Here is a 17092-nt window from a genome sequence, read left to right on the forward strand (position 1 = left end):
GCACTCCAAGGTCAGCCCTTGGCCCTGTTCTCAGTGTGAAACTGAGGAGCAGCTTCCATTAAATGCCATAAATAAATAAACAAGCACACCATGTAAAAATCGCAGCTACGGATTTCTCCTTCCTCCCAACTCCATCCCTAGCCTTTTTATGTTTTATTTACTTTACTAATTTATTTGTCAGGAACACAGCGGTGTTGTCACTGGCGTGGCTCGCCCGTCCCGCAGGATGCTCGCTCTCCTCTCCATCAGTTCTCCTTCTCCCGTTTCCCCGTTCGGGAGGCCGGGGCAGAGGCAGAAGCGGTCCCGCAGCATCCCGGAGCGCAGCATCCTCCCGGTCCAGGTCCGGTGCCGCTCCGCTCCGGGTTTTCCCGGGCGCCCGCTCGCGCCGCCGCCGCCTCCGCGCGCGCCGCCGGCGCCGCCGCCTGGGCGAGGGGAGCCCGCGGGGGGGGGGAGCGGGAGCGCGCGCGCGGGAGGGAAGGGAAGGAGAGGGAAGGGAAGGAGAGGAAGGGAAAGGAGGGAGGGAAGAGGAGGGCGGGCCTGAGCCCCGTCCCCACGCGGCCGCAGAGCGGAGAAGCGGCGGCGGAGGGGCGCCGGGCTCTTGTTTACCAGCGCTCACTCTCCGTCGTGCACAGCGAGCCAGCGCGGAGAAGGAGGAGGAGGAGGAGGAGGAGGATAAAGGGGGGGGGCAGACGCGGCAGCAGAGCGCTGCGAACCCTGCTGCAAGCGAGCGGCGAATTAATCGGGAGGAGCAGCAGAGCAGCAGACCCTTCCCCCCCTCCCCGCCCCGTTCCCTCCCCGGAGGAATTACAGACCCTTCGCAACAAGCTCCTGGGCTTTGACCTTCAGCAAACCGGATCGCCTTCCTCGCCCCCCGCAGCCCCCCCTGCTCACACTCACACACATACACACCTCTCCGGATCCCCCTCCCCCTGCCTTGGGCTGGGCAGCGCCGGGGGAAGGTTCGCAGCGCGCGCGCACCCAGAGGAGGAGGGAAAAGAGGAGGAAAGGGAGGAAAAAAAAAAAAAAAAAAAAAGAAAAAGGATTTACAAATTCGCTGGGTGGTTTTTGTTGTTGTTGTTGTCGTCGTCCTCCTCCTCCCCCCCGCCCCCGCCGCGATGGCAAGGCGGCTCGGAGGGATGCGAGGAGGAGAGCTGCGGGGGGAGGAGGCGGGGTGCTGAGCGCTCCGCTCGCCCCGCTGCTGCTGCTGTTGCTGCTGCTGCTGCTGCTGCTTTGTGTGTGTGTCCTGGATTCGGCTTTTTTTTTTTTTTTTTTTTTTTTTTTTTTTTTTGGAGAAGGAGCTTGTGGCAGCCGCGCCGAGGAGAGGAAGAGGAGGAGTAGGGGAGAAGCCTTTTTAATTCATTTTCGAGCCAAATTCTGCATTTCGAGCCTCTGCAGGCAGCCGGACTCGTGGTGGCGGCGGCGGTGTTGTGGGTGGTGGTTGTGCGTGGGGTGTCCCCCCCACCCTCCCCGGCGGAGCGGGGAGCGGAGCCGCGGGGATCCCGCCGGGGCAGCCCCGTCCCCGCGCGGGGGGACGGCGGAGCTGTTGTTGTTTTGTAATAGGATTGTCTGGGTCGCGCCCCCCCCTTCCCCTCCCTCCGCGGCCCTCCCAGTTTTTGTGTCTCTGTGTGTGTGCGGTGTTTGAAAATGGAGGTTGAAGATGCCGACTGCCAGCCCCGATGTGCCTCGTGTTTGCGGCTCCTCTGCCCGATGTACCACCGCAGCCAACGCTGAGGGGAGACGGCGGCGCCCCCCGCCCGCCGCCCCGAGCCCGCCCCGCCGCCCCGGAGACAGCGTCGCCCCGGGGCTTCCATGCCTTGTTGTTGTTGCCGTTAATACATCGTGAATATCTGTGTATTTTTGGTGTGGTTGCTCCGGAAGATCAACACCCAGGGACCTCAACAACCCTCCGGTTTGCCGCTCCGAAGGGTCTTATTTTTTTTTCTACCTTCATTTCTTGAGGCAACGTGGATTTATTTACCCTGCCCCGCTTCTCCTCCGCCGCTCGTTATTTTTAGAGGACGGGGAGAGGAAAGAAAGCGAACAATTCTGGACTTTTTTTTTATTTTGTTTTGTTTTCGGAAAGGGGGATTTTGTCCAATTAAAGAAAGAGGAATGAAGTCTGGCGCTGGAGGAGGGTCCCTCGCCGTCGTCTGGGGGTTCCTGCTCGTCTTCGCCGCACTTTGTCTGTGGCCAACAAATGGGGAAAGTGAGTACACTGCGTACCGGGGGGGTGGCGAGGGACCCCGCGGTGAGGGAGCCCCCGAGTGAGGGGCTGCCGGGGAGGGGGCGAGGGCGGCGGCTGCTTGTGTGTGTTTGGGGGGGCGTGAGGGGGTCCCTGTGTGAATGTTTGTGTGTGGGGGGGTTCTATGTGTGTGTGGGATGTGTGTGGGTCCCTCTGTGAACGTGTGTTTTTGTGGGTGTTGTGTGTATGTGGGGGGGGGTCCCTGTATGAATGTGTGTGAGTGGGCTGGTGATGGGGGGGCTCCCTGCGCGTGTGTGGATGCGTGTGTTTGGGTGTGTGTGTGTGTGTGTGTGAGGGGCTCCCTCTGTGTGTGAGGGGGTTCCCCGGGAGTGTGTGAAGAGGTTCCCCGTGTGTGTGTGAGGGGCTTCCCTGCGTGTCTGCGGTGTGTGCGAGGGGCTCCCTGTCCTTGGGTGTGTATGTTGTGTGTGAGGGGCTCCCTGTGCGTACCCGGGCTCCGGGTGAGGGTCTCCCTGCCCGCGGCTCTGAGGGGGGCTCCCGGGGCTCGTGCCGTTTCCCGCCGCGCCGCCGAGCGGGTCTCGCCCCTGCCCGCGGGGCTCTGCGTGTTTTCCTCCTGTTACGCGTCTGCTCCTCTGCTCCTCGGGCACGTTTAACAACCCGGGGCTGCGCGTCTCCCTCGCTGCCATGCCCGCMTTCCTTCCCCGGGGCGGCTGCTTGGTTGTACACACGGGTCGGCACCGCCGCAGCCCCGAGCCCGGCGGAGGCAGCCGGGCCCCTCCTTTGTGTCCCCCCCCTCAGACGCCGCAGCCAGGGCTGCGAGCTGCGTAGTAAACACTCGCAGCCTGGGAAGGACTCCGCTCGCTTTCACCGCATGGAAGGAGCTTGATCTCTGTCAATATTTAGAGGCTGTGTGCAATAACCTGCCGTAGCGAGTGAGGAATTCCTGGAAATGAGCGTCTTGGTTTTTATTGCCGCTTTACCGCCGAGGAGGGGTTTCACTCGCTGTGCGCGGGGTGCGGAATTACGGCGGCATCCCGCAATCTAAAGGTCACGGGCTGCCGTTAATTTAAAAAAAAATAAAAATTAATTCGCACAGAGACGCTTTACGTTTGTGCGTAAATAAAAAGGGTTTAATGGCCGAACGGGCTGCGATCTTAAAGGTGATGCATTTTTCTAGGCGGCCGTGTTGCATCCAGCGGCGAGGTTTGAGCGGCGTGCGAGCCGCTTTCCCGGGAACACCGGGAGAAAGCACCGGGAGAACGTGGGTTCCTATGCGGGGCCCGGCTCCCTTCTGCCGCGGATCCTCAGCCCATCCCCGCGGCCGCCCGCCTCGCTCGGGAGCTGCCAGAGCCCCGACTTTGTTTTTGTGCGTTTCCAACCTGTGATTGTGTTGCAGTGCCCGCCCCTCTCGGGCGCAGGGGGAATCGAGGGGGCAGGGAGGGCTGCGCTGCCATTGATTACACTGCAATCATCGCCGGATTAATCCCGGGGCTGATCGGTTTTCTCCTGGTATGTCGGGCTCACGCTGGATTGAAGATCTCTTGCATGAAATTAGCCTTCCCTTGTTTCCTGGAGTATCTCTGTAGACGGAGTGATGGTAAATGTGCCTCGGAGCCCAACCATTRTAAACAGTGCTCCCTCTCCTTCAGCATCTGCAGAAATAGGGATGTTCCTGTACTGCATCCTGATGCTTTAATTTCTTTTGCCGTGCGTTTTCCAACACRCTCCTGGAGCTGTGTTGTTTTGTGCCTCTCCCTTTCAGAAAGATACGCGTTGTTGGAGGGAAGGAACGAGATCAAATTTCTCCATTTTAAAATGYAAAGGGAAAGAATTTAGGAGGGCTTTTCTAAAAGTAGTAGTTCCAGATTGAAAAGAAAGGGGAGTTCAGAGGATGCAATGACAGTGAGGCTAAGTAAAAAAAAAAAAGATAAGTGAGCAAGAAGCACATAGATGGATCCTGTAATGCATGTTGAGTARGAATTATGTTTTGTTAGGCAGTAAATGCCTGTTAACTCCTTGCAAATTAAGGCCCAGTTTAGGCTTTTGGGCCAGTTAGGGCTGGAGAGCTGCAGTCCTACTTCCACGAGTTGCACTTTTTGGCTAGAACTGTTTTCAAAAGGGAAGATTAATCTCTAAGTATAAAAACAAAACCTCAGTGCCATTCTTCAGGGAAGGGCTTACAAAGGATCCAGTAGCGTGGAGAAACAGGAGGAGGAGGAGATCGTGTACATTCTTAAACTGCTAGGATACACACTTAGCATTGTTTTCCTTGTCTTACCTGGTRCAAAGTACCTTGAAATAAAAATGCTCACCCAGCTCTGGGAAGGAAGTAATGCTGGAAGATTATGGTAGGATTTTAGGTACTAGTCCTCTGAAGAGTTTGTGGTTACTGCTTACCTAAAATGAACATCCCAGATGAAATATCTTTTGAAGAAAATGCAGGCATTTAAATTTGGGAAGATATGCTGAAAAACTTGTCTTAGCTGAATACTGCCTCTAATCGATTGTCTTTGTAGTTTACAGTTTAATAGCCTTTGTTTTCACGAGTTATTGCTGAAAGAATTTTGCTGTTAGGGGGAAAAATGATCTCCAGAGCAGATGTTTTACATCTCTTCATATTCTTCTCTCTCCCCACAATAGTGGAAGGAAGATTAATCTTAATTTTTATTTGTTTTTCATATATACTGTGTCATAGCTAAAAGGCACTTCCATTTTCGGTCAAACAAGCAAGGCATTCCTAAATAGGAATACAAAGGAGTTACAACTGGAGGGGAGAGACCCATTCCTTTAATGCTAAATTCTATAAAATATGTTTGTGGTTATGTGACAGAAACCTCTTTTAAAATGCAGGTACCTTCAGTGGAGAGCGTCTGATTCAGAAAAAGTAATTTAAAAATGCTGAGAATTCCCAGAGATTGTRTTAGAACGTCACAGAAATGGAAATGAGAGGAGCTTTCATTAAGATAGAGTATGTGCTGGTGTACCCGTGTGTTTGATGTGTAAAGCTACAACTGTCGGAGGCTGTTTGTTTCTGGGGGTGGGTTTAAGATGCRGTGTAAACACGGTGTTTTCTTCCTTTCCTCCCTTGAGCACGATGGGGTTTTGATTTTCAGCCTTTTTTTGTATTTACAGAGGGAACGTCTAGGAGGGAATGGGTTAAACACTTAGGAGAAAAATACTAGTTTTAGGTGTGATAATACTTCAGATTGATGGATATCTTGATAGGTCCGCTCATGTTAGCGCCGAGCTTTTGTTTGTCTATCCAGGCTGGATGTTGTGTTTCTGATAATGAACAGTAGCTCATGCTGATGCTTAATTTCTCTCCCAGGTTGCTTAGTAAAAGCCCTCATGACCTGCTGAGTGTCGGCGTTACACACACCTCGCTTTTGCATCAGCATTTTCCTGTAYGCCCGGTGGTTAGGGAATGTTGGTAACTGGGAGTTGGATAATTCCTGCTGTAATTGAGGTTGTGAATTGAAAATGCCAGAGCCAGTAAGGAATCGGAGTCTGGGAGGAAGGACAGTGAGCTAGGCAATACTTGGACTTTTTTTATTGTGTTGGGTTGGACTTCTGGTTTGCAAACCAGAACTGGAGCAAAGGCTTGGGTGACTCAGAAACTGAGAGGGTTAGGAAATAGAAGTGACTTAACTAATATCAGGCAAAATGTGTTAAGAATGTGAGGAAGCAGAGGGATGGGTGTGGAAAAAAGGTGTGTTGTAAGTTTTGGTATTGAATCAACGTTTGAGAAACGCTGGGCTTTTTTTTGCATGTGTAAAGTGAAGGAAATTTAACATAGTTCTTAATGTATGTTCTGAGAAGCGAGAGAAGAAAGGGGCTGCAGAGAGCAAGAAGACAGATCRATTAGTTTGACTTCAGCACAACAGAAGACATGATTTATTTGGTTTAATAGGGAAATTGCTCAGATTTGATCAACTACTGTGYTAATTTTTGTGTCAGCTTTTTCCTGGCGTGTTGCACCTCCAAACTAATTCTAGGGTATAGTTAAAGCACATTCCAGTGATGCTAAAAATTGTTTTCATCTTGAAAGATACACACAAAAACTAGTGTTGAAGAGCATCCATGTGATGATTTTTGAATCTCTCTTCATTGGTAAATAATTAATTTCTATCAGTATGTGTTACCATGGGAAAAGTTGTTTCAAATCCTGTTTAATTTTCTGCTAAACTGGCATTTACTAAGGAAATCTTGGAGGAGAAATTTTTTAAGCATCTAACATTTAAAATTAGAATACATTTCAGGGCTGAAACTATTAGCTTTAAAGGATAATTTCAGTTCATGTTTAACTAATGCTTTTTCTCTYCCTCAGTAATTTTTGTTTTCTTTTTACTCTGAGGTAGATTTTGCCAGTGATCACTGCAACGATTATCTCAGTGAGAGCAGTTTTGTTAAATGATTAATTACATTGTGTGTATATTCCATCTGTGTGAATTGTGAGCTACCACAAACTTCATTGTAGAGAAGTTTGTTTATGGTCCTGAGCTTAGAGAGAGAAGCAATAATATATGCAGGGAACCTGTTTTTCTCACACTGGATGTTAACTTTGTGATCCCACACAGCAAACAACTTATCTAGCTCATCATCTCTAATGGCTCTAAAGTTCATAACTTACAAAATGTGTTGAATTAAATTATTTTTAAGGACTCAGTGTATTTATTTGAATTATCTGTAGTTAAATTAATAAACTTCATGAGCATTATTGTACTTGAAAAGCTGATGGCAGCTTGCTGAAAAAGTTYTTGAAACTTTGGTTTATGAAATTAAATGCATTCTTACTTGGATTTTGGTGTAAAGCTTTCACATTTGGAAATGCTTTTGGATGTTATCAAGTAGCAGCTGTTTTTTATTTATGTGTGAATGTGTACATAGGAATGGGTAAACTGCAGTTTATTATTGAAAACTATTGTGGATGCTAAATTTTTAAAAAAGCTGCAGTTTAAGTAATTGTCTCGAGAGTCTCATAATTAAAGTTGTTGCAGATTTGTAGTTGCAATTTATTTTGGTTCTTCCTGACAGAGCTGAGCTTTTAAGGTTTCTGGGCTTTGGTGCTAATGGAACGTGCTGCTTTTAAGAGTTTGTGTGCAGAAAGACTTTGGGAATGCAGTGATGTGTTTGAAAGGTAGAAATACTGTTTTAGTATTTTGATCTATTTGACATGTATAATTTTTCTATCACTGTAAATTGTATAGACAGCTTCTTTGTGTAGGTTAGTTGGATTAGTTTTATGATTTATGAAAGCCACTTTAAAAAGAATAGTTTCTTTTTTTTGTTTGTTTTTTTTTTATTGTACAAAAGCAGAACTCAACAAACAGCAGTTGATGAAGACACATTGGTGGTTGTTAGCCAGAATGTCTTGTGTGTGTTTTTTTTGGGCTGCTTTTTTTCCCTCTTAGCCAAGTCATGACAGGTACAATCTGGACTGATTTCTGGAGTACTATATTTGTCTTTTTTGTGTCCAGAACTGTCTGAGAGAAACTTTGAGGACCGGCAGCCGAACAGCAACACACAATGTTCATTCATATGTTTCTGTTTTCTGCAAACAGAGCTGTACCGAGTCCTCAAACTCAAAAATAAACTCCAGTTCCTGTAGACAGGACTTGTTGGTTTTGCCCACTAAGTTTGGTAATAGTTTGAYTTATTAATTAATTAASAAGATGCATTCTGGCAAACCCGGGYGTGTTGTAAAAATTTAACTTGCCCTTATCACTGAAAGTTTTGCTTTCTAACCTTTGCAAATGCAAAGCGTGAGCTATTCCCTTAGGACATCTTGCAAGACACCAATTAACTTCTTCAGTATTGATATCCTCAGGAAGTTGCTGTTGTGGCACAAGATTTTTTAAAATGTGCTGAAAAGCTAAATTGTTATTTCTTTATTTACAGGTTGATTTGCATATGACTCCTAAGCTTTAATGTAACAGAATTTTATTTATTTATTTATTTTGGAGTATCCAGATCCCTACGTTTCCAATTAGTCTGTTTGTTTCTTGGTAAACTTGATGGTATGAGCAGAAACAAACACCTGTRTATTTCAGTGACTTCCCAGATAATTTTATCAATGAGACTGTTGTCTTTGATGTGTTTGAGGAGAAGGGATCTCACACCCCAATAGAGTACTAGGATTATTCGTTTAGAGTGCCAAAGCCACTAATAAATAATTGGGTAGAGCAGCAAATAYTCGCTTTTGCAGCAGCACAAACTCATTTTAATGATAACTTACAGCAATATTTCACATTACGATTGTAACTTAGTTCTGACCATGTTGGGCTTTAAGACTTTGCTCATTGTTGACTTAAAAAAAGTGTACACRATACAAATAAAACTTTTATAAGAGGGAAATAGGCGAACTGCGCATGTATGTGCTTTACCGTCCTAGTTTATAAATGACGTGTGTGTCTTGCTTTTGTGAGCGTTTGGTTTGTGAAGGTGTGTGTTTGGGGCAGATCCCCTGAGCGAATGAGTTTGTTTGCCTGTGTTGCCGGCAAGGCACACGTTGCTGCAATAGCTCTGGAAGCGGTCAGGGAATGTTATCTCCAGCCCCTTATTGGTGCCATTACATGCTGTAAAGATAGCTCTGTTTACTTGGAAGTGTGAGCATCAACTGATCAAAACACTTTCTCTTAACAGGTGGGCTGTATTTRGTGCTTTGTTGAACATCCCTTCTCCGTCTGCTGGGAGCAGTGTCAGAAAAGTGACAACACCATGCAGATGCAGGAAATATTAAGAGTTTTTAATGACAGAGGCAAAATTTACACAAGTGGTTTTCCCTGATGTTGAATTGGTGATGGGTCATTTTTACTGATTGCTTCCAGTGGCATTGTAGTTTTTTTCGTTTAATATGAATAGTTTGCAAATTTTTACACTACTCATTTAAGTGAGCTCCTTCCACAATACTGTTCAAATAGCAAAGGGTTTGATTGGAGGCAGGAAAGAAGAATTTTTTGAAGTTCAGAATGCATGAAATGAATACATGCTGAAGTAGTCAAAGATCCCTTGTACTTTATCAGAGAGCAGTCTGCTTGAATGAAAGGTACTGTACCTGCTGTTAAGTTTATAAACTTGGTTTATACAGATTACTTTTTAAATTATTCATGATGCTACGTTACAAGTATATCTGACAGGTTTAAAATAAATGGCTTGATGGTAAGAGGGAGCATGCATAAATTAGAGCTGGGATAATGTGCTCTTTGAAGTATCTCTCCCATTTGTTACTACTGGAATGCAGTAGGTAGCTGCAGCTGAGTGTGTGATTCTCAAGTGAGAGTACATCATTATCTTCAAACTGTGGTGTAGTGGCAGTTCTTACGTAAGACAGATGAGACSAAGCGGCAGGGAGGACCAAGGTGCTTGCTTTGTTTTTAGTTACAGACACATTTCTGCTGAAACAGGGAGAGCCTTTATGGGATGAAAAGTTGTAAGCACAGCAGTTGAAAGGGTCTGCTGGTAGCTGTGTGTTGCTAAGGTTAGGGTGGCATCGCTTTGTTTTATTTACAATTCTCTGTTAGCATTGCTGTGGGTTTGTAAGAGGCGTTTTAGCAAGGTGCTTGTACTTAGTGGGGCGCTGTGTCTGATTTGCATATGGATCGCCGTACTTAGCTTGAGAAGTCTTCCTGGGATGTGTGTACAGGAAAACTTAGCGAGAGCTGAACCGTTGTGTTTGGAGAAGGTTATTGGTGGGGAAAGAGAATTCCAGATCTCTTGGATGTAGAAACAGCTTCCCCAAACATAAACTGACACAGTGCTGATTTTCCTGATTCTGTAGACAGGCAGCTCATTATATTTGAGAAGCAAGCTCCCGAAGGAGTTTATGGAATAGGGGAAAAARMCCCATAATGATGTGTGATAGAGCAGCCATAAAAATGATCACGAGTTTTTCTGCAAGTGGAAGATCTTCTTGTAAACAGGGATAGTTCAGATCTTAAACTTTAGTCGAAGGGATACAGCATTCTGCAGAAAGATCTCCTGACAGCTGCCAGGGAAACTGTCTATAACCAACCTTCTATAAGAGAATTGGCTTGTAYTTGTGGGAAGGACTTTATCCTGGATCTCACTGGGCTGGTTTCCTTATTATTTCCACTGGCTCCAGTTTAGAGTTGTCTCCACATTTTGACCTTCTACAAGTAGTACTTTTTACTTCCTTGCTGCTCTTCTTGCATCCCCTTGGTTCTGGCTGTGTGAGAGTAGCCTTGAAAGTCTTGACAAGTGCACTCTGTTCATGTTGGGCACGGTAGGAACGGACACGSGTTTGCTCAGCTCAGCTGACCTCAGAGTAACACTTGGCTGAAGTGTGAAGAGTTGAAATGGCAATGGAAATTCCTTGTTTGTCCTGTCCCCATGCCCTTTGCCAGGGCAGAAATTAMCGTTATTGTCYTTTTCCCTCTTTCCTGGCGTTTTTGATCTGTAGTTAAATTGTTGTCTTCCCAGTCAAATTTCATGTGTCCCACTGGGGATTTGTTCTCCAAGTTGCTGCTGGACTTGCGTAGCATAGCATGGACTGTTCCTTTTAGGCTTTCAGGTGGTTCTACCTTTCTTTTAGCTGAGAACCAACTTCAGAGAGACTCAGCAGGGTGATGACACCARCTTTAAGAGTTCAGAGTTCCACTGGGATAGGAGGATGTGGAAAGCATCCTGTTAGCCCTGTTGCTTGTGCACCTTGGATGTGGAGATTTTGTTTTACTAAGTTACGTTTCTATCCCCTGMAGCTCTTCCAGTAGCTGTGCCTGTGATGGGGCTGGAGTCTGTGCACTTGTCCCTGTAGAACAGAGCAGAAATGGGGTGTGAGAAAAGCACATTTGTTGTTTCAAACTTGATACTTGGCTGGGTTAGCGACTGTTCAGACCCCCGCCAGGGTCTTGCCTGGGAGTGACTGAAGGTTTGTTTCCCTTTTTGTGTCAGCGCTAATAAAATGTTTGTATTTTTGTCACATTGGACTAGGCGGGCTGCACGGCAAATATTTTCATTGATRCTATGTGTCAACAAGAGGCGTGGCATATGTATTGAATATTTAAATTCTAAGTGTCTCTGTCAAGATTCAAGCTTATACATTCTTAGCTGGGTTGCGGTTTAAAGTGGCCAGCGAAGCCATTTCAGAGGAGTTGTCCTACAGAAATCAGGTGCAGAGAAGAGCAGTAGAGTGTGTGTGCTGGAGGTTCTGGGCTGCAGCAGAGCACACATGGAACACACATCTGTTTGTACCCGGGCTGTGCAGCTCTTTGGGTAGTTCATTGTTTAAATAAACATGTTGCATTAGCTGTAAGGCTTCAGTGCCAAATGCCCACTGATGAGATGTATGAGGGTTTTGTTGTTCCCAGGCCAGGCTGAGGAACACAACAGCTTTATAATTCAACACGTTTGAGGAAGATTACAAGAAGAATTTGGGGTGGATCACAATCAGCACTTCAAAAGCAACAGCTTTAGAGTAACTCAGCTACAGCGCAGCACAGCCCATGGAAAAACACCGTCATCTTAACAGATGCAGTGTTATTTTGGAGATTCCACTGTATAAATACATGGACTGTGGTTAAATTGTGATGGCAACAGATGCAATCTCAGTTCTTGATTCTTTCATCTCTTTAATATTTATAAATACCCTACCAAGTTTAAAAAAAAAACCAAAAAACAAAACATCAAGGCTGAAAATATGCCTTCTGTAAATTGCTGGGGCTGTACCTTTTGGGCCTGATATCATTTTGGATACGTCACTGTAGATGAGACTTGGGCAGAGTAAATGCTCATCTCTGTGAGGAAGCTGCAAATGCTGCTACTCACGACTTATTGTACCATTTGCATATGAATGGAATTATTCAGCTCTACTTAAGAAAATGTCAGTGAGATTGAAGTCAGAGTTGGTTAACCTGGCAAAAAGATATTTCCAGTATTTTTCATGAAAGAAAGTGATAGTATGTAGACAAGAATTACACATTCCACTGGCTAAGCCAACACGGTCTGAGGATTTTCTTGGTGTCTTTGTAGTTGATATCAGTGAGTTTATTTTTAAATTTGTCTGTAATTCATTGTAGTGTTGAAGAGCAAGAGAGTTGGAATGCAGGAATCAGAAGATATATCGTAATGCTGCACAGTTGTGTTCACATTTGATTGTTCAGATCTGATTTTGTTTAAATACTGATTTGCAAAATACAAATTCAGAGCAAGGGTGTTCTTTTAAATGAAGAGCAAATAAAGCATAGCAAGATGTTGTTACCTGTGCATTCACCTTTATCCATCCACTAGCTGGGCAGAAAATCCTGAAGTTAAATACTGTAATTTTAAATACTGGGTTTTAAAAGGAACCAGATAATTTGTGTGAACATTGGTAGTCATGCWTGCTAAAATAGGGAGTGATCACATCTCGTGCTTTAGGAGCTGCCAGCGTTGAAGGGTTGGGAAGAAATTGTATTCCTCCTCCGGGTGTTTGTATTTCTCTCCCCGTTTGTAAAATACAGAAAGTGCTGTCTTTGTGGGGTGGTTAARGACTTGGTTTTTGCTGTGGGGATGTGACTTGGGGTGCTCGTGTGACTCTGTCATCCAGGTGACAGCWCTTCACTGGGAAGCTGCTCCTTGCCAGGCGTTCGATGACTGTACTCTGAACAGAAGTGTGAGGATGGGGGTGTTGGCATCAGCTGACTGATAAGGAGATAGTATATTACACTAAAAATAAACCCAGATCCTCACAGGCAACTTTGAGCATTACCTGTGTCACATGCAGCTAGAATGAAACAAAAGTTGAGGTGGGTTGAGCGTGGCTCAGCCTCCCTGTGAGGATGTGCTGGGATGCTCTCTGCTCATTCCATGGGATTTCTCTCCTTCAGAAGTGTMCAGCTATTCAGGTGTTCCTTGCTTGTGGCCACAGCCCTTGCTGATGGTAGTGTCAAAATACCGTTCTGAGCTCAGGATGGCTGTCCCTGCTCCCAGTGCCTCATGCCTTGAGTTCATGTTCAGTGCCCTTGCAGCTTCTCGCAGAGCTGGTGACATGGGAAGAGGTGAATCCTGTTTCATGGGGAGAAGGGGAGAGCGGAGGGGCTGCTGGTGTAATGGTCATGGTTACTGATTTTTTCAGGGGGAGGGAGGAAGCCCCACTCAGGATGTCTGCACACCCTGGCTRTGTGCATTCCCCTCTGTTCTCCCTCTCCATCAATATTCCACCTTCCAGTGGTGTCACACAYTTTCCCTGTGGCTCCTTGATGTCTTGGTTGGCTTTGTTGGTGTCGAGTGTGATGCCCAGAACGTGAAGATGTAGTTTTAGGCTGTGGATCTTTGGGGTGCTGTGTGCATAGTCATAACTCTGGAGATGCTCAGAGGGTGAAAGTTCATTCTCCTCTCACTGGTTTAACTGGGGAGTTATGCACGTGGAAGGAAACTGAGAGCCTGAGGGGATGGGATCRTGTGGCTTTGGAACCTTCTGGTGAAAATATTGTGAATTTTTGTTCAATTTGTCTTTCAAAGTTTATTTTTTCCTTAGTATGAAGGCCTTGGAGCACTACTAGTATGTATTTTTTTTTTCTTTTATTGAGATGAAGTGATTTTATTTTTTTTTTCTTTTATTGAGATGAAGTGAATGATTTTCATCATAACTTATAGCAGCAAGCAGGAAAAGCTTGCTCTAAGTACACAGTTTTAATCTCATTTTGAATATTTTTAGATTTTTTTTCTAATGACTGACAGCTGTTAGAACTCTGATTCACAACCARCCATTTTTGAAAGTACAGACCTTTTTGCTAGTGAATAGCAATGTGTTTCTACAAATTCATGTAAATAATTAGATGCCTTGGATGCATTGGCTCAGATCCTTAATTTTCACATTTTTAAGTGACAAAATGGCAAATGATGTATTTTCTGGTAGATTACTTCTCATTTGTGTTATTTTTTTATTTGGATGGAAAATGGAATTTTAATTGAAATGCAGAAGATCTGAGTTTTGAGACTTAATTAAAACTCCAAGTGTGAAGGAGAGGCATGATTAAAAAAAATAAACAGAAAAAATAGTTTGTCATTGTTTCTCAAAAGTTTAGAGTTCATAGATCTTGCCCACTGACTGTTTCACAGGTTTCTATGCAGGAGTCCTTTTTAATTTGGGATTAAGAGCTTGTTGAACTGATCCGTTTGAGTAAACTGAAATGAGGCACTGCAGAAGTAGCTGTTGAATGTAAAAACTCTCTGAGCATTTCATCAAAGGGTGGCTCCAAGAGAGAACTGAACAGCAAATTCACCAGTCCCAATTTTTTTTGGTGTAAATTATACGCTTACTATTTTTATTTTATTTAAATTRCAGTAGGCATTTGCCCTAATATATGCTGTTACAATTTCATGTTAGATTTGTAATTACGTTTATTTTTAGAAGAATGCATTTAAGTGGTTTATATAAAATTATTTTCTATTTTTGTAAATGAAATAATTGTTTTTTATTGACTTTCAATTTCATGCAAATGTGGGGTTTTTTTTTTGGCTTGAAGGTTGTTTAAGAAGAAAGAAATTAATGATTTGAGAGTATTTTCATAATAGAAAGAATGGAAGATTCCTTGTCAGTAGCTGGGGACTGATAGGCAGAGTTAACTCTTATTTAGACATGTTCAAACTGAGTGATGGATGTTAGAGGGTTTATATAAAAAAATTTCCTATTGATTATTTTTCCTTGTTGAGTTGAGAAAGGCAAATTGTGAGTGCATTTGGGATCTGACGCAAGATGGTCTGAATGTCGCAATCCCAAAAATGTCGCAATCCGGGGCAAATCTGATGGACAAGAGAGTGTTAATTGYGAGCGAGCCAGATTTGCTATTTTTAATTTGGCCTCGCTATCATGTCTCTTCACAGATGAATTTGAAGGCTACAGGGAGTTGAATGATGAGTCACTATTGAGTTAGTAAAATCACAATTGATCTCCATTTCCTGTTGATTCCAAAATTACTGAAGTGTGAAAGCCGAGAGTGACTGATCACTTCTTGGAGGGGAGTTTGAGGGTGGAATGTGGAAGTGACTCTCTCTGGAGTAACTCAATGCTGCCCTGGGTGTCAGGACAAAGATGTCTGGAGTGAGAACAGGTGTGTGTGTGATGGTATTGTCTGTCATTCTGCAACTTTGTTCTTTTCTTGTGATGGAAATGCTCTTTTGATAGATACTAATTAGAAACACTGTGGTAACGGTGCAGGTAAGATTTAAATTTCTTTTCCTTCCTAGAACTTACTGTTAGCAAGAACTTTTTTTTCTTTTTTTTTTTTTTTTTGGTTAGGAACTATTAAGTCACATTACTAGACTCTGCCCACGTCGCATATGTGAGAGTAAATTCTACTGAAAGGGGATTTGTTGGAAGAAATTAAAGGGAGGATGTACACTGTTCTGAGTTATATTGGAAGCAATCTATAAAGAAGCCTTGAAGTATCACTTCAGGCAGAGAGAACTTAGTTTAGTTCCCTGGAGGACTAAGAGGAGGTGGGAGGATGCTCCTCTGTTGCATCTCTCACAAAATTCKGATTTTAAAGGATTTTTCTGAAGGGGTATTCTGAAAGCTGAACTAACAACCAGTGCTCTGCGTTTTGGCTGTTCAGATGGTCTCTGAACCATTGRAACTTGTCCTGGCTCTACACTCTGATATACTGTGTTAAAACAGAAACAAAGAACTRGGAGAAGAAGAAATGTACCTTTTCCTGGGAAAGCATGTACAGATTCCCTCAATGTTGCTACAGTTAGGATTGTRGAAAACCAGGAAGGGGTGAAAAAGAGATGACTGATCCTGATGTGTGAGAACAGCTCAGTTTTTGAATTTGTATACAAAGGAGGAAAAAAAAAATTCTCCGGGCTTCCTGACAGGCAGGGTGTGGGGTTTGCAGTCAGAGGAGCTGATTCAGTTGGTCTGGCTTTTGCAAGGGAACAACGAGAGGAATAAATTGCTCTGAGAGGGTGTAAAGAACTTTCCTTTCCTCTAGAAAAAGTTGAGCAAACATGGAGCACTGAGCTGCATGGTTGAAATTTGGTGAGGYGTGGAAAGGACGCTGGTTTTCAGCAAAGTATGATGTTTGTTCAGGGTGTTGTGAATTCAGAAGTAAGAGTTGCCACACTTAAAAGACACCTCTCAGTCATACTGAGGTTTAAAGGAGCTGCAAGAAGCTTTATGAGGAGGGATCCTGGCAGTTGTCATCGCTGTTGCTTGCAGAGAATCTTCAAATACCTAAAGTCGCACCTTGMTACCTTATATCTTGTCTTGTAGGATTTCTGTTGATATGCCCCACTACAAGAGCACTTTGTTAGAGCAATTAAATGTATAATATTTTTATAATACCTGTGTTTTGGAAAAATCAATATGACCAGTTTCCCTTTGAAATGACAAGAAGCTTGTTGTGCTGACGGAGTAGAACACATTAGGAAGTGGTGCTTTGTATCCTCTCAAGAGTAATGTGCTCTTGTTTTCTCTTAATCAGCAGGATGTTCTCCTGTATGTCAGATGTCTTAGTTGTTTTTGTGATCTCTATCAGGGAAGAGTGAGGGGGGAAAAATGTCAGAGGAGCAGAATAGGTTTAAAAGCTTTATAGCAGAAAAAGCTTGCAGCCTTGCATTTCTGTTTTAGTAAAAGTGGTAATCAACACCTTAGGGGTTGGACACTTTGTGTTTATGTTTGTGCTTCAAACAATAAATAAAAGAACAACTTGCCCTTCAGAAGAACATAATGCGGTGCCTGCTGAAATACTCTGGAGCATAAGGGATATAATTAACCCTTTTCCCTTTAGCTTGGTWGTGTTTCAGAAGCAAGATGTCTAACACATCTGAGATTTCTTATTTGCCAGTTCACTGAAGTAAGGATTTTTCAAGTTGATTGTCTGAAAATCAGAGCTCTTCTTCCTCCCTCCATTGCCTTCCCCTCCTTCCTTATTTCCTGAGGTGCAGTTTCCA

General features: G+C 44.3%; 1 protein-coding gene across 2 annotated transcripts in view; it reads left to right on the plus strand.

Annotated features, from left to right (window-relative positions):
- Positions 1 to 1290: 1290 nt before the first annotated feature.
- The window catches only part of IGF1R (insulin like growth factor 1 receptor), a 165080-nt gene continuing 149278 nt past the window's right edge, over positions 1291 to 17092 (plus strand). The window contains exon 1 of one of the 2 annotated variants that reach the window (XM_057375314.1): positions 1291 to 2206. In XM_057375314.1, the coding sequence (XP_057231297.1) occupies positions 2113 to 2206 (94 nt within the window). In that variant the 5' untranslated portion in view covers positions 1291 to 2112. The remainder of the gene's footprint in view (positions 2207 to 17092) is intronic. The other variant, XM_057375315.1, reaches the window with a different exon arrangement.

This window comes from Malurus melanocephalus, unplaced genomic scaffold (assembly GCF_030028575.1).
Source record: "Malurus melanocephalus ecotype Western Australia unplaced genomic scaffold, MMel_1.1 scaffold_244, whole genome shotgun sequence".
NCBI classification, from domain to species: Eukaryota; Metazoa; Chordata; class Aves; order Passeriformes; family Maluridae; genus Malurus; species Malurus melanocephalus.